Raw genomic sequence first — 23,518 nt, forward strand, 5'->3', positions numbered from 1 at the left:
ATATTTTTCATGCGTAATATTTCTGTTTGTTTTAGTTTCATGATATTTTTTCCTGATTCATACTGCTATCGTCATCTCTCATCTTCTTAAACATATTTATCATGTTTATTTAAAAATCTTGGTCCATCTACTCTCACAATTAGGTTTCAGAGGCTACATGTTGCTCAATTGTGGTCTTTTTATAGTAGTTGTACTCCTCAGCTGTCTGGTTATTTGTCTTGTGAATTCCTGTTCCCTGGAGTTCAGCTACCCTGATAAACATGCGTCCAGGAGGGCCCAGTGGGTGTGGGGTGGGAAGGTGGTGATGAGCCCAGGACTGACGTCTCAGGCCCCAGAGAACAACACTTTCTGATACTACACCAGATCATTCCTCCAACCAGGTTTCTACCTTCAAGGAGACACAGTATTGAAGGAAAACAGTAACCTGGCAGCCCTGGAGGTGTGGAGGGGGAGGAGTAGAGTGAAAGGGGTAAGGAGGACCAGTCTGCAGTGATAATTCTCACCCCAACAGCACTTCTGTGCTGGTCTGCTATTACCTGGAGGACTCCCCCACCAGCGGCTTCTGCGGTTGCTACCATTTCAAGTGCGAAGAGTAGGACAATGATTGTCCCAAGGCAGCGCGGGAGAGAGGTGAGAGCAGACCCTAAGTTTCTTTCAGCCCCGCCAACGTCTAAGCGTCTCCTCCCGCCACCCACCTGCGGCACACTCAGACTAAGGCAGTCTTCAGGCTCCCAGGGTTTTTATTCTTGTTCTTTTGCTTCCTAGAACCCGTGGTTCCTCCGGCTCCGGTAGTGCCTCCAGGAAAGACTTTGTGGCAGAGAGCCAGCAGCCTCCGGGTCCACCGTCTCGGTAGAAATGGCAGCTGAACCAGAGACATGGTAGCGTTTGCAGAGAACCGCCTTGAGAGCGACTCCGTGAGGGTCTGGGTTCAACTCCCGGGCCTACAGTGTGCTAGCTGTGTCTCCTCGAGCAAGTTACATAGCTGCTGTCCTGTGCCTCAGTTTCCCTCATCTGTAGCTTAGGGATAACAACAGTCCCTGCCTTGTTGATTATTTAATAAAGCTTGTAAAGCAGGTCGAACAGAATCCGGCACGGGGCAAGTGCTTCTTACCTGTGAGCTCTGAATAACGCAGCGCGGAACGGTCCCCCACCCCTCGGGAAGGATTTGCTGAACCTCTGCTTCCTGCTCCCTGCAGTGGCTGGCCAGCTAACCAAGCCCCCGGCAGGGCACGCCGGGGTGGTGGCGGGGCCGGCCCGGGACCTCCACGCTGCAGGCCGCGAAACTGGCAGCCCGGGAGCGGCCGCCGCGCAGGGGTGAGGCGGGCGGGGAAGCGCCCCGGGTCCCGGATCCCGACGGGAAGGACTGCGCCGACCGCCGAGGCCCTGGGCGGGCCGGTGCTCGCGGGGCCCGGCTCTCCTCCAGGCGGCGCCGAGCGCGCAGTTCGTGGTTCCCGGAGGCGGCCGCGGGGCGGCGCTGCGCCCCTTCCCGCCGCTCGGCCGCCTGGCCCCCAGGCCCGCCCGCCGCGGGCGCTCTGCCGGCTCCCAGTCGGCGGCCCCGGGCGCGGAGCGCAGGATGCACTGCTTCGGCGCCGAGTACCAGGTCAGTGTCCGCATCTGGCCCCCCGGGGAAGGGACCGCGGGGGAAGGCACCGCGGGGGAAAGCTCAGGTCCCCTCCTGCATGCACCTGCCCTGCCGGGACGCTTCCGCCTCCCCCAATCCTCAGGGATAACCCCCCGCCCCGGCGCCGCTGAGTGCTGGGGACACCTGGCGAGGAGGACCTCGGACCCCACTGAAGTGCTGGGGCAGAGGCGCGGGAGAGGCTGGCCTCGGAGCGCGAACTTGGGGCCGCCTCCAGGTGCACCTCCGGGGAAGGACTTGGCGACTGGGAATTCACAAACGCTCCGCAAGAGCAGGTGTTTCACAGGCTCCCAGGAAAGCTTAGGCCGCCACGTTGGAAAAAAAAAAAACAATCGAGCAGTCTTCGAGTAAGTTTGGGTTCAGTTTCCAGGCTGGGATCCATACCATTATTTATCCTCTTTTTCTAAACTCTCTCCCTTCTTTTTCTGGAAGGTTTCTGCAGAGAGAACCCCCAGGGAAAGAGAGTGGCGACCTCAGATTTATAGGAAATGCACAGATACGATATGGTTATCCCTGTTCTTTCTCTTTTGGACTGGTTTGGTAAGTGTGGGTGCTTGGCAGGGAAAAGCCCAGAGCGTGTGCGCGTGTCCCGAAATAACTGTGTCCCAAATGTAAATTGCTCCCCTAGTACTTTCCCTGGGGAAGCCCAGGGCTCCCGGGAGCTACCAGGTTAAAGTCTGTGGTGCAATGAGAGACATCTACCAATACTGCAGAATAAACATCAGTCCTGGAGAATTCTTGTCAGGTATCTCCTAACCTCGTCGACTTACTGAATGGGAGAGGCTGTCTTCCTGCCGCAGGCCACGTTCTAAGGGAATACTCCATTAGCAGATGAGAATCACCGTTTGCATCCGGCTTGTTATTTAATAGACCAGTGTGTGGTCTCATTATCCGAGCTCGCTGCTTGGAAATTCTTTTACTGTCTCAGCCCCCAAAATAAAATATTCCTCAAGTGTTTGCGGTTCCTCTAACATAGGAAAATCCAGGGTGAGCCTAGAAATATGTTACTCATACTTTAGCTGAGCATAACACCCACCCTCCTGGTATGTGGGGTTTAGCAGCTAACAGGGAAACAGGCCTTTGATTTAAACCCTCTAGTTAGAGAATAATTTCCCCCCACTCCAGCTTCCAGGTGTGTAGGATTGCTGGTCGACCTCATCCGGCTGTGCCATTTCAGTCCTGGGAGAGTCTCTTGGAAGCTGAATGTTGGTGCTTCAGTGCATATTTTAGAGTCGTAGGTAACAGCAGAAAAAGGCTCGCTCAACTACTTCCAAGAGCATGTTCGTGAAACCATGCATTCCAGATTGAGGCATGCTGTTTGCTGCATGGTAAATGATTAATTTATAAAGCTCGATAATAGCTACCAGATACTAATTACCTTTGTTGAAAAGAATTCTGTTTGAATGACTCGAATATAGTGTTTGTTCCTCTTTCCAAGTAAGAAAGGTATTTGTGCAGTTGTTGGCTTTACCAACTGGTTACAGACACAGGGGAAGGTTGGGCTTTGAAGGTGTAACTGAATGTTCTGGGTGTCTAAATCATGGCCGTTGGAGCTCTCCGCTAGGAGCTGAGAGAAACTACACCTCCTCCTTAACTTCCCACAGATGCCCGTGTTTCTAGCCGGGCCTGCTATTGCATAAATGCAGGGACCAGCTATCCTGCCTGCACCTGGCTGCTTGGACCTCCGGCTGTTAATGTTACTTGGTATCTTCCCTAGCCCTCATGGCTACCAGACTCTCAGCCCGACAGCTGTCTGGGGAGAGGGTTCGTAGATGGCCCATCACAGCCTGAAGAATCATGAACCATCTGAGAGGTGGCACAGAGCTGGAAACTGCTTTAAAATTACATGTCATTTGCAAAATCAGTCTGAAGGCTTCAATATGCCCACATTCTCTTTACTGTATTAAATTTGAATAATGAGAGTCCTTCCTTAGCTGACTGGCTTTTAGTATCTTTTGCGACATTTTTAAACCACAGATATTTAAAACAGGGCAAAGAGTGTTTTTCCTGTCTCTGCTCTTCAGCTTCCTGGTCTTGTGAACTGACCGGTGACGGGGCACATGCTGGACTGGATTATTGGTGGTGCTGCCCTGAGTTAGGGTTGGACAAAGGAGGTTAGGGGTGAGGGGCCAGAATTGGAAGCAGGGACAGTCTGTTGCAAATAGAAAGACTACCAGTCTTTGTTTATATTTGCATAAGACACATAGAAGAGAGCGTCTCAAAAGCTGGACCATCTCTGTCTCTACTTACCTCTCCAGAGTCCTCTCCCTCCTTGCCCTCTCCTTCTTGTCTTTTAAGACTCCATTTTCTAGATCTCCCCGGCACAGTTGACAGTGACCTTGGTAGACCCACCCTACCTGGTATACACACCTACCGTATCACCTATCTTATGGACTTGCTATTGTGTGTTTGAAATTAGAACAAATTTTCGATGGTTTAAAGTAGTAATTGTAAGGCAGGGACTCAGGGGTACCCAAATCCCTCCTTCCCCCCTAAGAAAAAACCTCCCACTTCTCCCCACAACCTTCCAAGGGAGAGATTAACATAAAGAATGCTAGTAAATGGGAACGGTCACTTCCTTATTAGCTCTCTGGAGAACTGGGCAGAAACAGACGACCCCTTTCCTCCCTCTAAACCCAAACCCAATCAGGATCTTAGCTGGAAGGGCAGGGGAGGAGCAATGCGGGGCTGGGTCAGCCTGCCGTGCCGGACACGTGCGCACACCGTCAAACCCACACCTGCAGCCTGTAAGTAAAGGGGGAGTGACCTGTCTGCCAGCACAGGTGACGCACTCGTCCTGGAGTCTGACCACGGCAAGTGCTGGGGGCGTTCGAGGGGCAGAGAGCCTCCTTCCCAGGAGGCCAGTGATTCCTGAGCCCTGAGCCGCGCCTGTCTTCTAGGCTCAGTTCCTTGAGGATGGGGACTTGAGGTTGTTCACCTTTCTGTCCTCCAGCAACAGAGCCGCTGGCACACAGTGGGCACTTGAAGACTGCTATCTTGATTTCTTAATTAGTAGGGAATGCAGAATGTCTGAAACCTATTTCACTTTGGGGTGATATACCTTTGGAACATATGGTATCAACACCATATTTTATTGAATGATGTACGGTATCCCCTCTCCTGGAATGAGGCTGTCGTTACCACCTATTAAATGGTGTTGTCTGCATTGCATGTTGGGAAACTTACAGCGCTGGGTGTGTGTTATAGAAGATACATACTCAGCCCTGGTAGAAGGCCTGCCGATGCTTATTAATGGAACCATCATTTGAGCTGAAATTTCAAATATCCCACATTCGTTATGAAATTAAAGTGACTATAGATTGCAAGATGTTCTTGTCCAGCAGAATACGAAGATTCTTTATTTTGTGTGTTTTAAGCACTTATTCCATTTTCACGCTCGTTATGAACAGTATTTTTGTACATGTCAGCTGCGTTGCCTCTGCCCCTGAGGGTCGGAGTGCCCTAAATATAAGACAGAAAGAAAAAGGGAGAGCGAGGGAGAGGGAGGAAGGGGAGGAAAGTCAGAGAAAGAAGTAGTACAGCCCTGGTGCACTTGGTAAACCAAGAACCTCGAGGGGAAAAGCACTGAGTTGTCCTGGTGAAGTGAGGCCAAGAGGGAAAAATGACAGACGCTAGGAGAAGACGGCGAGAAGTGCAAAGAGGGGAGAAAATGGAGAGAACTCTGTGTCGGCGTTTTAGAACGTTCTCCCTACCCACCCTGTTCACACAAGTAGCACATGAGCAGCTTCCTAACTCATTTGAGTCATTGACGTTGTTGCTGAAGGAGAGCAGTGCAGTGACGCTGGGGGATTCATTTTCACCTGGTTCCATTTTATATCAGCATCTGCAGGGATGTGGGGGACCATGTTTTCAGCACGTTGGCCAGGCTTTCACATGCCACCTGGATGGGTTTTGCCAGGTGTTCATCATGGGCTACTCGGTGGCGGCGGGAGCCACGGGAAGACTCCTCTTCGGCTATGACAGCTTTGGCAACGTGTGTGGCAAGAAGAACTCCCCAGTAGAAGGAGCCCCTCTTTCAGGGCAGGACATGACCCTAAAAAAGTAAGTATTCAAGGGGCTGGCCCGATGGCGTGGTGGTGAAGTTCACGCTCTCTGCTTCAGTGGCCCAGGGTTCATGGGTTCAGATCCTGGGGGCAGACCTACACACCGCTAATCAAGCCATGCTGTGGCAGTGTCGCACGTGCGAAACAGAGGAAGTCTAGCACAGATGTTAGCTCAGCGACAATCTTCCTCAAGTAAAAAGAGGAAGATTGGCAACCGATGTTAGCTCAGGGCCAATCTTCCTCACCAAAATAAAAAAGTATTCAAGTAAGTCCCCAACCTATACAAGGGCTATATTTCAAAATCTTGTATAAATTAGTCATGTTGAGCCTGGAAGCTGTTTTCCCATTCAAAACTCTTTCAGCCCATCTCTTAAAGAGGGAGGCATATATGTGGTAAGAAGGACATGGGTTTTAGAATCAGCCAGTCCTAAGTTCAAATTCAGCCTCTGCTGCTTTTCAGCAGTGTCACCTTGGACAGAGTACTTAACCTCTATGAGCCAGGTTTTCAACTTTTTAAACTGGTTATTGCACCCACCTCGCAAGGTTGTTTTGAGGATCGGCTGAGCCACTGCATGAGCTAAGGTTTAGTAAAGGTTAGTTGTTACAGTGATTCATAGTGAGTTAAATCCTGTTGCCAATTGTACTCCATCCACAGTATTGTCTCTAAGCAGAATACCTGGCTTGCACTGGGAATGCTGGGGGCTGTGTCTCACTTCCTCCTCAGTCTACACTCTCAACTCTGGTGCTGTGATGTCACGTTTTTCCTCCTCTGACTCCAACACAGAAACAGGAAGGGGAGAGAAGAGACAGAAATCCAGAGGGGAGAGAAATCCCTGGCTGTGACTTTCTACGATGGAGACTGCCTCCTAGTAACTTTTGAGGCTTGATAATCAAAAGCAGCTCCCAGGAGAGAAATCTTAAGGGTCTAAATAGGTCCTGAATGTAAGTTTGGAGTCACCGAATATGAATCTCAGACCAAGCGTTTTCTGTCCTTGAATGTCACTCCTGAGGACGGTGGCTTTGCATTGCTGGACGTGGATTGCCTGGGGGCATTGCCCACCTCCCCAGTGGCTGCACAGTGCAGCAGCAAGGGTCTCCTGAGTTTTCTGGCTCTCAAACTGGGAGGCAGAGGGAGGAGCAAACCTTTAATTCAGAGCCTCTGGCCCCTCCTTTCCACTTCTCTCTTCCCTGGGTTCAGCTAGTCTCTGAGGTATAGTTGAACGCTCTTGGGTGCAAAAATGCCTTCTGTGGACTTCACTGAGCAGTTTCTGCACTGGCCTGATGTGGCAATCCACGGGCAGTTGAATCAATCCCCTCCCTTCCTCAGTGACTTCCTAAGTTAACTCCCTAGTGTTCTCCCCCAGAAAATGCTGAATCTGGAAAAGGAAAGTTGTGTTAACATTTGAGTATGCTTCCCAAGCTGCGCAACTCCCTAGATGACCCCCAGGAGGCATGCTACATGTTAAATTATGCTGAAGCATTTGATTATAAAAGTTTGCGTTAATTATTCCCATATTTGACAGCACGTGGATATTTTTTAAAGCCCGCAGTGAAACCCAAGGAGTGGAAATGCTCTAAAACATTATCTGTTTGATCTATCTCCTAGACACGTGTTCTTTATGAATTCCTGCAACCTGGAGGTGAAAGATGTGAGGCTCAGTTCCACTGTCCTCTGTGTGTCCAGCTGTCCTGAAGAGCAGCTTGATACCCTGGAAGAGGTTCAGCTCTTTGCAAACAACAGTGGTAGGTACCGAGGGACGGGCTCCCTCTTTCCCCTGAGGCTGGGAACCACGGTGGGGTAACCTGTGCAGACCTAGACCAGATAACTTACCCTGACACTCCTTTCTCTGCAAAGCTGGAAATCGCCCTTCCTTGTGGGTGCCTCTTCATGTGTGGAAAAGGCTGTAAACATTTTCTCTTGAGCTTGTTCAATTTCACTCTGGTTTATCTGGAATTTATCTGAAACCTTAGCTGTTCTCTGCTCACTGCCGGGGAATAGTCTTCCGTAGAGAACACAGAGTAGATGACAGACATTTATGGCCTGCAGGCAGGGTCAGACGGAGGTCAGAGAGCTGTGTGCCCGGGGCCCATCCAGTCCTAGAGAGGCGCCCACAGGCTTCGGAGTGAATTGCCAACAAGTATGTCCTTTCATTAAAATGTTGGGTACTTTCACCGACCAGTGGGATAGTCATAAGTGGTAGCAAACGTTTGAGTAACTGAAGTACCTTGTTCTGAGCCCACTTTTCAGGTTTATGTTACAAGGACTAAACAACCAAAAGAAAGTAAAGGGAATTTGAAGCAACTTACTGCAAATTTTATCTGCCTGTGAAATAGTACGCCAGATTTTTTAAAGATTAATTGCAAGGCTGAGTTAAAAATATCAAGCCTATCCAATTAATATCTTCAAATAAACTTCAAATCATTTTAGTACCAATCATATAGCTTTTAGTTTTGGATTTGGGGTTTTGGAGAAAGAGGAAGAGAGGACCTAACTTGACCTCAGATGGTATGTAATTCTTTTGTATTTAGGTCACCCATAGGCCTGTTTTCTAAATCTGAGTGACTTATTCTGTCTCTCTCCCGGGTTTGTAAAATGACTATGATTTCCTTACTGGCTCCACTAGAAAGATGGGCACAATATGGGAAGATGGTACAGTCTGTGTGTCTTCTGCTTCCAGGGTCCTTCCTGTGTGTTTATAGCTTGAATTCCTTCAACTACACCCAGAATCCAAATGCAGGCTCCTTGTGCCCCAGTCTGCCAGTCCCTCCAAGGTAAAAGCTTCCGTACTTTTTCCTTATCCCTCAACAAAAGTTATTGGGTGCCTGGTGCGTGTCTGTTACTCTTCTAGGTATTGTGTGAAGCACAAAGGAGGTATATCGGGTAGAGCCCCTGCCTGCAGGGAGCTTACAGTCTGGAGGAGGCCAGGGGTAAACAAGGAGGGACTGTTTGCAATATACATAATGGACAATGGATTAGGAACCAGGATAAATAAGGAGAGAACAAACAAGAAAGATACACATAGTCTGCAGTGACAACACTAGAGCTAGCAAAAGTAATATATGAATTATTACCAAATGAGTGGTTTTACAAAGTTGTCGGTGTGTATTTTTTCCACTCCAACTATTTTATTACGAAGTAGAAATTGTTTACTTTTGCTTTTTTATTGCAACCAGACATTGTTAGTTTGTATAGTTCTAGATTTGTCCATAAGAAACAGACCTGGGTAAGCAAGGCCAAGTGTCCATGATACCTTTCTTCTCATTGAGAACAGAAAACAGGTCCTTCTCAAGAATAGCACTCAGTGAGCTCCTGTCAGAGTCTTATTTATCCCTATCAACTAGGGTAGTACTGGCACATAGGAGGCACCTTATAAACATCTGTAGAATAAGGCTGTAATGAGGAAGCAGTGGTTGCATTGCCATGGTAGATGGTTTGTCTTTGAGCCACTGAGAAGGCTAAGGGGAAAAATACAGTTAATAATCATTGCCACCATCAGGATGCTGAGGTGTGATGAAGGAAAACTTCGATTATTTTGCATTGACCTTCTTTTGAAAATTCTAAGTATGTTTACCATGAATGAGACCTCTTTGCAAAATCCCTGAGAAATAATGATGATTTAAGCAGAACAAGGCCTTTTGCCAACTGTCTAATTCAGTGTTTATCACACTCTTGGTTGGGACCCACAGTAAGAAATTTATTGCGTCACAACCCCAGTATACACGCACCTCCATCGTACATACTTACGTATACGAAGCAGAAAGAGAAGTCTCACAAAACCAGATTGCCCTTAACTGCACATGATTCACCCTAACAGTTCCTGTTCTCTTTAACTTTTTTAAAAAAGAAATTTAGTTCAGGATTTCAGTAATTTCTAACAGGTTGCGAGTACAGCTTGAAAAATGCTGAATAGCAGGTGCTAAAAAAAGAAAAAAAAGGGGATAGGTTTTAACTGAATAGGAGGAAGAATATAGTTAACCATTCTTGTGGTATTCTTTTCTAAAATAAATACTTTGTGTTATAAGTAATTGAAAGAGGAAAGAATTATATTTGCCAAGGAGAGTACCAGTTCCATTTTTCTGTAATTTTTTTTTTTTAAGATTGGCACCTGAACTAACATCTGCTGCCAATATTTTTCTTTCTTTCTTTCTTCTTCTCCCCAAAGCCCCTCAGTACGTAGTTGTATATTCTAGCTGTGGGTCCCTCTGGTTGTGCTATGTGGGACGACACCTCAGCACGGCTTGATGAGCGGTGCCATGTCTGCACCCAGGATCCGAACCGGCAAAACCCTGGGCTGCCAAAGTGGAACGCACGAACTTAACCACTCAGCCACGGGCCCAGCCTCGTTAATATTTTTTCAATTCTGGTTTTGTCATATATCATAAATACGTCTCAATGAAACACAAGTGAACCCAGGGGAAAAAAACTACAATATTTTAGCAGGTTGAAAGAAAATTATTTAACAGTTAAAGAGAAGAATTTTTTTTTTAAACTTTATACGCTTTGACCAACGTGTCCCCATTGCCTCCTCCACTCTTGGCCACCACCATTCTGTTAGAGAAGAGCTTCTAGATTGACTATTTAGAGTCCATATATAAGTAAGATCCTGCATATTTGCCTTTTGAGAAAGACTTTTTAAAGAACACTATTTGTAACTGTGCCTGCAGAAGGAATTGAGAGAGAATGGAATTTTTAAGGTTGTTTATCTAACCAGAGCCGGATAAACTCCCCTCTTACTGTAAAGGGATGGCGACTGTAATTCCATGGGAAGCTTATATCTTGATGTTACTGATGATACTAGAGAACTTTTATTGAGTTTTTGATATTTGCCAGGTACTTTTGTAAGCTCTTGACGTGTATTCACTTATTTGGACCTCACCTAACCTCTGTGTTGTAGGCGTTGTTTTCATCCCTATTTTACAGCTGAGAAAACTGATGCAGAGACAGGTTAAGGTCGTACAACCAGCAAGTGGAAGAGCTGGAATTCAAAACCAAACAGCGTCCGTATTTGTTTATGTGATTCAAAACAAACAGTCGACGCTTCATTGGTTTTATTTTGCCTGGCAAATGTCCTCCTTAGGCTCACACCAAGCTGGCGGAAAAGTCCCACACCATGTGCCCTAGGGTCACCATCTTTTCTACCAATCGACCACTCCTAGTCCTTTCACTCCTTAAATGCAGACTTTTCCAATACTAACTTTTCCAGTGAAGACAAAACTGCTGATTGACTGGCCTTTCTTGGATGGAGTTAGGGAGATAGAAATAGGCTTGAGGGCTCCGTTTCCTTTTCCTGCACAAACGTTTGTTTGTTTTAAGATGGAAATTATCGTATTTATCATGGAAGAATAGTGCCAAGAGTGAAAAGCTTGAAAACATGAGAAGTGTGGCTATATGGCCCAGGAACATTTTCTAAATACCTCTTTTTGACTAAACCAGTTGTTTCTTCTTCCTCCGTCGATCACGTGAGGTGTAACACACCCTTTTAGAGCAGCGGCTGAATATCAAGAAGGTTTGTGTACCTATGAATGAGCTTTTAAGAGCAGTAAAAAAATACTGCAGAAGATAACAAGCGTATCTTTTTCCCTTTGGTGTTCAATGAAATATTGTATTTTGAGTCTCCTGTGTATTTAAAATCTAAAAGACTTGGGGTTTTCCCTCTAGTATATTCTAGTTCCAGCCTCCCACACAGGTGCCCATGGATGTCACCGAATTGTTTCCTTGGATGAATTCCACATACAGGGTCATCTGAATATACAGTCAGCTCTCCAAATTACTTCCTGCACATTTGAGTGGCTTTGCTGGTGGGGAGAGGAAAAGCAGAAGTGGGGAAGAAACCACAGTTTGTGGCCGAAAGATACATCCCTTGCCCCAGCTAATGAAGCACTCAGTGGGCAGCTGGTCAACCACCCAGCAGGGGTGACCCACAGTTTGTGCCTCTCTGTGTCACCCTCAGGGCTAAGATAGGCCATTCTTTACCAGCACAGCATTATTAAATGCCTAAAAATCACCCTAGTTGACAAAATTAAGGTCTTACGGAGAACTATGCTTGAAGAAAAACAAATAAAATAACATTCAATCTATATCTGACCATATTTTTCAGAAACACTAAATGAAAGGTCAGAAAACATTTGCTTTCAAAACAATTCAGATTCATTGGTGTTAAGATTGTTTAGTAATAAAAAAGAAAAAGAAATTCGAGGTTTAAAAATTGGAAAGCAGGAGGTAAAATTACTACTCTGCAGTTGTTAAGAAAATTAATTGAAAAACTAAAAATGGTAAGAAAACTTATTTAGATGGCAGGGAACGAGATTAATGTACAGAAATCTGTAGGATTCATATATTTTTTAAAAGACTCCTTTTACTGCAACAAGAAAAATACATACAAAAGCACAAAAGTGCCTAGAAATAAATTTAAGAAGAAGTGTACAACAAAGAAAACTTTAGGGGCTGGCCCGGTGGTGCAGTGGTTAAGTGTGCACGTTCCACTTCAGCGGCCTGGGGTTTGCCGGTTTGGATCCTGGGTGCAGACCTGGCACTGCTTGGCAAGCCATGCTGTGGTATGCATCCCATATATAAAGTGCAGGAAGATGGGCATGGATGTTAGGTCAGGGCCAGTCTTCCTGAGCAAAAAGAGGAGGCTTGGGGGCAGATGTTAGCTTGGGGCTAATCTTCCTCAAAAAAAAAAAAAAAAAAAAAATTTAATAAGTTCCTGAGGTACAAGCAAAACTTGAACAGATGGAAAGATAGACTGTGTTCTTGATAGTATGACTCAATGTTATAAAGATGTCATTTCTCCAAAAGTAGAGCTATACATTTATCATGATTACAATAAAAATGGGATTTTTCAGTAACTAGATAAGCTGATTTGAAAGTTTGTAAAGAAAATTTAAAGGAAAAAAAACAAGAATGACCAAGAAAAACCTGAAAAAGAAAAACTAAGAGGACTAGCCCTTCCAGTTTTTAAAACATATGATAAAGTTTAATAATTAGAATACTGTAGTACTAGTTCATGTGTAGAAAGATCAGTGGAAGACATTAGATAATCCAGGAATAGACCCAAATGCTTACGGGAATTTAGTACGTGCTAAAAGTGGCATCTCATATAAGTGACAAAAAGATGGACTATCAACAAGTGGTGTTGGGACAACTGGGCAGGCATTGGGGGAAAGCTGGATCCATACCCTGTGCCTTTTATGAATAAATTCCAAATGGATGAAAGATTTTAATGTGTAAAGTGAAATCAGAAAGTACTAGAAGCCATGGGAGAATTATTTTATGACCTGTGAGTAACGAAGGCTTCTAACTATGGCTTAAAACTCAGAAGACATAAATTAAAAAATTGATAAATTTGGCTGCATTAAAATCAAACATTTCTGGGCTGGCCCCATGGCCAAGTGGTTAAGTTTGCATGCTCCAATCCGGCGGCCCAGGGTTTCACCAGTTCACATCCTGGGCACAGACATGGCACTGCTCATCAGGCCACGTTGAGGCGGCGTCCCACATGCCACAACTAGAAGGACCACAACTAAAATATATATACAACTATATACTGGGGAGATTTGGGGAGAAAAAAAAAAAGAAGATTGGCAACAGTTGCTCAGGTGCCAATCTTTAAAAAAAAACAACAAAATTTCTGCATGACAAAAACACTAGAAGCGAAATTAACAGGTAAATAAGTTACAGTTCATATAAAAAAGTTTGATTTGTCTAACTTATAAAAGGTTTTACTAATCAACTTTTAATAGACCAATATCTCAATATGAAAATGAAATAATGATATGAGTAGATGCATTAAAGAAAAAGCATAATGTTTCTAAAATATACTAAAAGAGACTGGACCTCCCTCATGATAGAGGAGATTCCATTAAGACTCTAATGTTTTCACCTCGTAGACTGGCAACATCTAAAGGTTTGATAATATGCTGTATTGGCAAGGGTATGGGGAAGTAAGGACTTTCATCCATTGTGGAGGCAGCGTCCCCAGGAGGGCAATTCATTGATATTCATCAGTGATGAATGTGCATACCTTTTAATCAAGCATTTCTGCTTCTAGAAATTTAATCTACAGGCCTACTTTTACCAGGGTGAAATGACATTTGTGCAAGGTTATTCACTGCAGTGTTTGTAATAGTGAAAGATGGAAAACAATCTAAATGATTGTCAATAGAAGCTGCTTAAATGATGGTATATCATTTAATGTAACACCATTTAGCCTTTTTTTTCATAAGAGACTAGCAAGCTAGGAATAGCTGAGAACTTTCTCAGTCTGATAAAAGGCACCTATGAGAAATCTACAGTTAATGTTATACTCAATGGTGAGCTATTGAATGCTTTCCACCTAAGATTAGAAACAAAGCAAGGATGTCTGCTCTCACCACTTCCACACAACGTTGTAATGGAGGTCCTGGGAACTGCAATAAAGTAAGAAAAAGAAATAGAAAGGAAGAAATGAAACCATCTTTATTTACAGATGAACTAATTTTTTACATAGAAAATCCAAAGGAATCTACAAAATACTAAGTAAATTTAGCAAAGTTGTAAGATACGAGACCAAATTGTATTTGTATATACCAGCAGCATTTAGGAAATAATTTTTTTTTTTGAGGGATATTAACCCTGAGCTGACATCTGCCACCAATCTTCCTCTTTTTGCTGAGGAAGGTTGTCCCTGAGCTAACATCTGTGCCCATCTTCCTCTACTTTATATGTGGGACTCCTGCCACAGCATGGCTTGATGAGCAGTGCATAGGTCTGTGCCCAGGATCCAAACTGGCAAACCCCAGGCCGTCAAAGTGGAGTGCAGCCACTGGGCCGGCCCCAGGAAATAATTTTTTAAGTACGTCTTCAGCAGCATCAAAAAATATAGAATACTTAGGAGTAAATTTCATAGAAGACATGGAAGATGTCAACTGAAAACTTCAAGCCATTGCTGAGAGAAATTAAATACCTAAATGAGTAGAGAAAAATACCTTATTCATGAATTGGAAGTTTTTAATATTGTTAGGATTTCACTTCTCCCTAAATTTAATATTCACTTCTCCCTAAACTTTAATATTGTTAGGATTTCACTTCTCCCTAAATTGTTCTTTAGAGTCAACACAATCCTCCATATATAATTTTTGTAGAAACTGACAAGTTTATTCGACTTATTCTACTTAGGGTCACAAAAAATTCTTGAAGAAGAAAAGATTCAGGAGTTATTATAAAGTTACAGCGATTAAGACAGTGTGGTATTGGAATGAGGATAGACAAATAGACAAGTGGATCAGAATGGAGAGTCCAGAAATAGAACTACATATCCGTGGTCAATGATTTTGGATGAAAGTACCAAGTCAGTTTCATGAGGAAAAGAAGTCTTTTCAACAAATGGGGCTGACGTAAGCGGAAAGACATTGGGGGAAAAATGACTCTGGGTCATTTTGTATGAGGACTCTTATCCCATACCACACACAAAAAGTAATTTGAGATATATCTTGGACCTAACATAAGAGCTAAAACAATAAAGCTTCCAGAAGAATATCTTTGACACCTTGAAGTAGGCAAAGATTTCTTTGAGAGGACACAGAAAGCACTATACATAAAAGAAACAAAAATGATACTTTGGACTGCATCAAAACTAAAAAGTTCCATTCATCTAAAGACACCATTGAGAAAATGAAAAGAAAAAAAGCAAGACTGAGAGAGAATGTCACAATACATATCTATGACAAATGCTTAAACCCAGAATATGTAAAGAATTTCTTTAAGGGTCTATAATCTTTTCTTGTAAAGGGCCAGATAGTAAATATTTAGACTTTGTGGACTGTAGAATCTCACGGGCAACTGTTTAATTCTGCCACTGTAGTGCAAAAGCAGCCATAGAAAATACATAAACACGTGGGCTGTGCTCTGTTCCAATAAAGCTTCATGTACAAAAACAGGTGGTGGGCTGAATGCGGCTGACCCCTACTTTAATCAATAACAAAAAGACAAATAGCTCCATAAAACTGGGCAAAAACTTGAACAGACACTTCTTCAAAAGAAGATATACAAACAACCAATAGGTGCATGAAAAGATGCTTGCCATCAGGAAAATGCAAATAAAAGCACAATGAGATATCAACCACACCCCAACGAGAAGGGCTACCATTTTAAAAATTAACAATACCAAGTGCTGGTGAGGATATAGAACAAGAACCCTCATACATTGCTAGTGGGAGTGTAAATAGTGCAGCCACTTTGGGAAAAGTTTGGTGTTTCTTATAAAGCTAAGCATGCACTTACTATATGACGCAACAATTCCACTCCTAGGTATTTACTCAAAGAAATGAAAATGTACATCCATAAAAATATTTGTGTACAAATGTTAATAGCAGCTTTTTATTTGAGGAAGATTAGCCCTGAGCTAACGTCCACTGCCAATCCTCCTCTTTTTGCTGAGGAAGATTGGCCCTGAGCTAACATGTGTGCCCATCTTCCTCTATTTTATATGTGGGACACCTGCCACATAATGGCTTGATAAGTGGTGTCTATGTCCACGCCCAGGATCCAAACCGGTGAACCCTGGGCTGCCGAAGCAGAGCATGCAAACTTAACCACTGTGCTACCGGGCTGGCCCCAATAGCAGCTTATTTTTTTTTAATAACTTTTATTAAAAATACTATTTAGTGTAATTTCTTTCAGGCTGTAGTCCCAGGGGATGGTGCTTTGTGTTTTTTTGTTTTGAGTTCATAATAGTTTACATCTTTATGAAATTTCAGTTCATTATTTCTTGTCTGTCATCACATAAGCGCTTGCCTTCATCCCCTGTGTCCACCCCTCCACCCCACTTACCCTGGTAACCACTGAACTGTTTTCTTTGTCCATGTGTTTGTTTATATTCCACATATAAGTGAAATCATACGGTGTTTGTCTTTCTCTGTCTGGCTTATTTTGCTTAGCATAATTCCCTCCAGCTCCACCCATGTTGTTGCAAATGGGATGATTTTGTCTTCTTTCATGGCTGAGTAGTATTCTGTTGTATATATATCCACATCTTCTTTATCCAGTCATCAGTTGATGGGCACTTGGATTGTTTCCATGTCTTGGTTATTGTGACTAGTGCTGCAGTGAACATAGGGGCACATATATTACTTTGGATTGTTGATTTCAACTTGTTTGGGTGGATACCCAGTAGCAGGATAGCTGGGTCATATGGTAGTTTTATTTTTAGTTTTTTGAGGAATCTCCATACTGTTTTCCATAGTGGCTGCATCAGTTTGCATTCCCACCAGCAGTGTATGAGGGTTCCCTTCTCTCCACACCCTCTCCAACATTTGCTATTTTTAGTCTTAATGATTATAGCCATTTTAACAGGTGTAAGGTGGTATCTTAGTGTAGTTTTGATCTACATTTCCCTGATGATTAGTGACATTGAACATCTTTTCATCTGTTTTTTGGCCATCTGTATATCTTCTTTGGAAAAATGTCTGTTCATATCCTCTGCCCATTTTTTGATCCGGCTGTTTGTTTTTTTGTTCAGTTGTGTGAGTTCCGTGTATGGAGTTCCGGAGTTCCGGAGTTCCGAGTTACGGAGATTAACCCCTTGTTGGATATATGATTTGCAAATATTTTCTCCCAATCGGTGGGTTGTCTTCTTGTTTTGTTCCTGGTTTCTTTTGCTTTGCAGAAGCTCTTTAGTCTGATGAAGTTCCACTTGTTTATTTTTTCTTTTGTTTCCCTTGTCTGAGACGACATGGTATTCCAAAAGATCCTTTGAAGTTCCATGCCAAAGAGTGTACTACCTATATTATCTTTCAGGAGTTTTATGGTTTCAGGCCTTATCTTCAAGCCTTCAATCCATTTTAAGTTAATTTTTGTGTATGATGTGAGATAATGGTCTGTTTTCATTCTTTTGCATGTGGCTGTCCAATTTTCCCAGCACCATTTATTGAAGAGACTATGTTTTCTCCATTGTATGTTCTTGGGACCTTTGTCAAAGATTAGCTGTCCGTAGATGTGCTGTTTTATTTCTGGGCTTTCCGTTCTGTTCCATTGATCTATGTGCCTGTTTTTGTACCAGTACCATGGTGTTTTGATCATTATGGCTTTGTGGTACATTTTGAAGTCAGGGATTGTGATGCCTCCAGCTTTGTTCTTTTTTTTCAGTATTGCTTTAGCACTTCGGGGTCTTTGCCCCATATGAATTTCAATATTCTTTGTTCTATTTTCGTGAAGAATGTCATTAGGATTCTGATTGAGATTGCATTGAATCTGTAGATTGCTTTGGGTAGTATGGACATTTTAATTATGCTTATTCTTCTAATCCATGTGCATGGAATCTGTCTCCATCTCTTTATGTCATCATCTATTTCTTTCAATAATGTCTTATAGTTTTCATTGTATAAATCCTTCACTTTCTTGGCTAAATTTCTTCCTAGATACTTTATTCTTTTTGTTGCTATTGTAAATGGAATTTTATTCTTGAGTTCTCTTTCTGTGAGTTCGTTATTAGAGTATAGAAACGCAACTGATTTCTGTAATTTGACTTTGTACTCTGCAACTTTACTGTAGTTGTTAATTATTTCTAATAGTTTTCCTATGGATTCTTTAGGGTTTTCTATATATAAGATCATATCGTCTGCAAATAGTGAGAGTTTCACTTCTTCATTCCCTATTTGGATTCCTTTTATTCCTTTTTCTTGCCTGATTGCTCTGGCCAAAACCTCCAGTACTATATTGAATAAGAGTGGTGGGAGTGGGCACCCTTGCCTTGTTCCTGTTCTCAGAGGGATGGCATTCAGTTTTTACCCCTTAAGTTGACATTGGCTGTGTTTGTCATACATGCCCTTTATTATGTTGAGGTAATTTCCTTCTATCCCCATTTTGTTAAGAGGTTTTATCATAAACAGCTGTTGGATCTTAAATGTTTTCTCTGTGTCTATTAAGATGATCATGTGGTTTTTATCCCTCATTTTGTTAATGTGGTGTATCACGTTGATTGATTTGCAGATGTTGAGCTACCTCTGTGTCCCTGGTATAAATCCCACTTGGTCGTGGTATATGATCTTTTTGATGTATTGCTGTATTCAGGCTGCCAATATTTTGTTGAGGATTTTTGCATCTATGTTCATCAGCAATATTGGCCTGTAGTTTTCCTTTTTTGTGTTGTCCTTGTCAGCCTTTGGTATCAGAGTGATGTTGGCCCCATGGAATATGTTAGGAAGCACTCCATCTTCCCTAATTTTTCGGAATAGCTCAAGAAGGATAGGTATTTAATCCTCTCTGAAAGTTTGGTAGAATTCTCCAGGGAAGCCATCTGGTCCTGGGCTTTTATTCTTTGGGATGCTTTTGATTACTGTTTCAATCTCTTTCCTTGTGATTGGTCTATTCAGATTCTCTATTTCTTCTTGACTCAGCTTTGGGAGGTTGTAAGAGTATAAGAATTTATCCATTTCCTCTAGATTGTCAGTTTTGTTGCCATATAGCTTTTCGTAGTATTCTCTTATAATCCATTGTATTTCTGTGCCGTCCGTTGTTATTTCTCCTCTTTAATTTCTAATTTTATTTATCTGAGCTTCCTCTCGTTTTTTCTTTGTAAGTCTGGCAAGGGCTTTGTCAATTTTGTTTATCTTCTCAAAGAACTGTTCTACTGCCTTTTTTGTTTCAATAGCATTTATGTTTGCTCTGATTTTTATTATTTCCCTCCCTCTGCTGACTTTGGGCTTTGTTTTTCTTTTTCTAATTCAGTTAGGTGTAGTTTGAGATTGCTTATTTGGGATTTTTCTTGTTTGTTAAGGTGTGCCTGTATTGCAGTGAGTTTCCCTCTTAATACGGCTTTTGCTGCATCCCATATGAGTTGGTGTGGTATGTTTTCATTTTCATTTGTCTCCAGTTATTTTTTTATTTCCCCTTTAATTTCTTCAATGATCCATTGGTTGTTCAATAGCATGTTGTTTAGTCTCCACATCTTTGTCCCTTTCTCAGCTTTTTTCTTGTAATTAACTTCTAGCTTCACAGCATTGTGATCAGAAAAGATGCTTGTTATTATTTCAATCTTCTTAAATTTATTGAGGCTTTCCTTGTTTCCTGACATATGGTCTATCCTTGAGAATGTTCGATGCACACTTGAGAAGAATGTGTATTCTGCTGTTTTTGGATGGAGTGTTCTATATATGTCTATTAAGTCCAACTGGTCTAGCTTTTCATTTAATTCCACTGTTTCCTTGCTGATTTTCTGTCTGGATGATTTCTATCCATTAATGTGAGGTAGAGTGTTGAGGTCCCCTACTATTATTGTGTTATTATTAATATCTTCTTTTAGGTTTGTTAATAGTTGCTTTATGTACTTTGGTGCTCCTGTGTTGGGTGCATACATATATATAAGTGTTATGTCTTCTTGGTGGAGTGTCCCTTTAATCATTATATACTGCCCCCTTTGTCTCTCGTTACTTGTCTTATCTTGAAGTGTACTTTGTCTGATATAATTATTGCAACACCTGCTGTCTTTTGTTTGCCATTAGCTTGAAGTATCGTCTTTCATCCCTTCACTCTGCGCCTGTGTTTGTCGTTGGAGCTGAGATGTGTTTCCTGGAGGCAGCATATTGTTTGGTCTTGTTCTTTAACCCACCTTGCCACTCTGTGTCTTTTTATTGGAAAATTCAATCCATTTATGTTTAGGATGATTATCGATATATGAGGGCTAATGCTGCCATTTTATCACTCATTTTCCAGTTCTCCTGAATTTCCTTTGTTTCTTGCCCTGTGTATTTTGGTCTACCAATTGAGTTATGTACTTTTTTATGTTGTGTTTCTTTGTTTCTCCTTATTTGTTATTTGTGTCTCTGTTCTGCTTTTTTGTTTAGTGTTTACCATGAGGTTTGTATTCAAAATCTCATATATAAGATAGTCCATTTTCTGATGGCCTCATTTCCTTAGAGTAAAGAGATACAGTCCCTTTCACATTCCCCTCCTGAGTTGTTTTTCTCACATCTTACTCCATCTTGTGTTAGGAGTTTGTGATTAAAATGACAAGATTACTCCTGTTTTTGGTATTTTCCTGCCCTTTGTCTGTGATGCTATTCTTCAGTATTTGCTAACCTGTTCTGATGTATAGCTGCAATTTTCTGATTTTGTCTACCTGTTTATCTCCTTACTCCCTGCTTTGTAACCCTTTTCTCCCTTTTTCTTTTCCCCCAGTACAAGGGCCTTGAGGATTTCTTGTAGGGGGGTTCTTGTAGCTACAATCTCCCTTAGCTTTTGTTTATCTGGGAAAGTTTTTCTTTCTCATCATATCTGAAGGAAATTTTCACTGGATAGAGTATTCTTGGCTGAAAGTTTTTGTCCTTCAAAGATTTGAATATGTCATTCCAGTCCCCTCCTCTGTAAGGTTTCTGCAGAGAAATCCTCGGAAAGCCTGATAAGGGTTCCTTTGTAGGTTATTTTCTTCTGCCTTGCTGCCCTTAGTATCTTTTCTTTGTCATTCACTTATGCCTTGCAGTTGGTCTTTTTACATTGACATATTTAGGAGATGTACTAGGCTCTTCCACATGGATTTCCATTCCTTCCCTAGATCTGGAAAGTTCTCTGCTATTATTTGAACAAGGTTTCTGCTCCATTCTCCTTCTCTTCTCCCTCTTGAATACCTATAATTCTTATGTTGCATTTCCTAATTAAGTTGGATATTTCTCAGAGACTTTCTTCATTTCATTTTATTCTTAGTTCTTTCTCCTCCTCTATCTGGAGCATTTCAACATGTCTATCCTCAATTATGCTGATTCGCTCCTCTATGATGTCTGCTCAATCATTCAGGAAATCCATATTTTGTTTTATCTTATCCATTGTGTCTTTCACCCTCAATATTTCTGATTGATTCTTCTTTATAGTTTCAATCTCTTTTGTGAAGTAGCTCCTGAACTCGTTGAATTGTTTCTCTACATTCTCTTTTAACTTGAGTTTTTTGATGATAGCTATTTTGAATTCTCTGTCATTTAGATTACATATTTTGGTGTCCAAAGGACTGATTTCTGGGTACTTGTCCTTTTTTCTCTGGTCTGGAGATTTAATATAATTTTTGATACTGCTGGAGGGTGTGGCTCTGTTTTTGCACATCATGGTATTATTTGGTCTCAGTTACTGTCTGTCACCACTGAGTAGGGGTCAAGAGCCATGGATTCTGAGCCCTCTGCATTCTGCCAAGATCCCAGGGACTAGATCCAGGGCTGGGTGGGTGGGGAGAGGGGTCCTTTCTCCTGTGTGCTCTTGGGGTTTTCTCGCTCTGCTCTATCTGCTCTCCTGGGGTGTTGGCTTGATGAGGTCACCCCCTATGACAGCTTTCACCCTGAGAGGGGGCTTTCCTCTAGGCTGTCAGGGCCCTTGGGGAATCTTTGACATTCTAGCAAATGAACATCCCCTCCCCTGTTCCTTTCCTCTCAGAAGTGGCCTGCAGTCCTGGATCCCAGTCTTTTGGGGAGGGAGTGAAGTTTTCTCTTACCCAGTTCTACCTCCTCCAAGCAGGACTCCAGCCTCTCTGCCCAACATCATATGGCTGCGTGGTCTCTCAGATGTCTTTTGTGTTGTGTTTGGATGTCCTCTGTTGGAGTATGAATGTCTTTTTCATTGTATGGTGGAAAGGAGAGATTACCAGGAAAGCTCTCTCTGCCGTGCTGCTGCTATCACTCCAATAGCAGCTTATTTTTAATAGCCCAAAACTGGAAACGACTCCAATGGCAATAGACAGGACAATAGATAACCAAATGGAGGTATATTCATGCAGTGGAATAGCACTCAGCAATTAAAATAAATGATCTGCTGGTACATCAAACAGCTCAGTGAAAGAAGCTGGACACAAGAGTACGTACTATGTAATTCCATTTAAATGGAATTGTGCAAGAGTGAAACTAATTTATAGTATAGAAATCAGATCACTAGTGCCTATAAAGGGATGGAGATTGATTGCAAGGGGGCATGAGGGAACTTTCTGGGGTATAGAAACATTCTTTACCTTGAAAGGGGTTGTGGTTACATGGACATATATATTTGTCAAAAGTCATTAATTGTATGTTTAACACGTTTACATACATGTTTCACTGTATGTACATTTTACCTCAGTAAAAATAATAGGAATCCCTTACATTCTGAAATGAACAGGGCTGCAAGATGTATTATGTTAAAAAAACAAACTATAAAGCAGTATGTAGTGTACTATCTTTTGCATAAACAGGAAATATCAGTGTGACTTATGGGATTATATACATATAAGTGAATATATGTATATGTAAGTGTATATAATGGTTGTACAAGCAAATATATATATACGTTTATGTCATACACATGTATGTAAATATACATCAAACAAACATGACCTTTAGCATATAGTCAGAAGGCAACTTTATTTTTGTCTCTCTGTCTCTTTGAATTTATTCAGTGAGTCTAGTTTTTCCCATGAGACCCTTCTCATCGGACTCAGGAGTAGCATCCCTCACCCTCTTCCCCTTGGGGACAGGGATGGAATCACGTAACAATTCTCTCTCTTTCAAAAAAAGGGAAACTTCAGAATTGCTCTTCTATGTGATTCTGTGTGCTTGTCACCTCCTATACAGAGTGAACTTTACTATATCCAAATTAAAAATAAAATCAACCAGTGTTGAGATCCCAGGATAGAATGTAGACTATGACAAATGAATCTAACTCTTACAGATGTATAACATAACCTCACTGAAGGGAACAGCGAGAACAAGAGCTGACCTAAGTAACCCTGGAAAACAGCTATGTGATTGGATACTGTAAGCTAAAGATGGGACATAAGGAAAAACTAAAACTGTCACAGACCAAAGGAGATATGGCAACTAAATGCAATGT

At 42.3% G+C, this 23,518-nt stretch overlaps 1 protein-coding gene across 8 annotated transcripts in view; it reads left to right on the forward strand.

Moving 5' to 3' along the window:
* Positions 1-1,254: 1,254 nt before the first annotated feature.
* Positions 1,255-23,518, forward strand: part of SLC44A3 (solute carrier family 44 member 3) — a 96,140-nt gene continuing 73,876 nt past the window's right edge. For 6 of the 8 annotated variants that reach the window (XM_046645061.1, XM_046645068.1, XM_046645065.1 and 3 more), the window contains exons 1-5: positions 1,474-1,600; positions 2,072-2,179; positions 5,559-5,701; positions 7,310-7,446; positions 8,382-8,475. In XM_046645061.1, the coding sequence (XP_046501017.1) occupies positions 1,574-1,600; positions 2,072-2,179; positions 5,559-5,701; positions 7,310-7,446; positions 8,382-8,475 (509 nt within the window). In that variant the 5' untranslated portion in view covers positions 1,474-1,573. Of the gene's footprint in view, positions 1,601-1,724; positions 1,987-2,071; positions 2,180-5,558; positions 5,702-7,309; positions 7,447-8,381; positions 8,476-23,518 lie in introns of all 8 variants that reach the window. The other 2 variants (XM_046645066.1, XM_046645067.1) reach the window with 2 other exon arrangements.

Source organism: Equus quagga, chromosome 18 (genome assembly GCF_021613505.1).
Source record: "Equus quagga isolate Etosha38 chromosome 18, UCLA_HA_Equagga_1.0, whole genome shotgun sequence".
In the NCBI taxonomy this organism is placed as follows: Eukaryota; Metazoa; Chordata; class Mammalia; order Perissodactyla; family Equidae; genus Equus; species Equus quagga.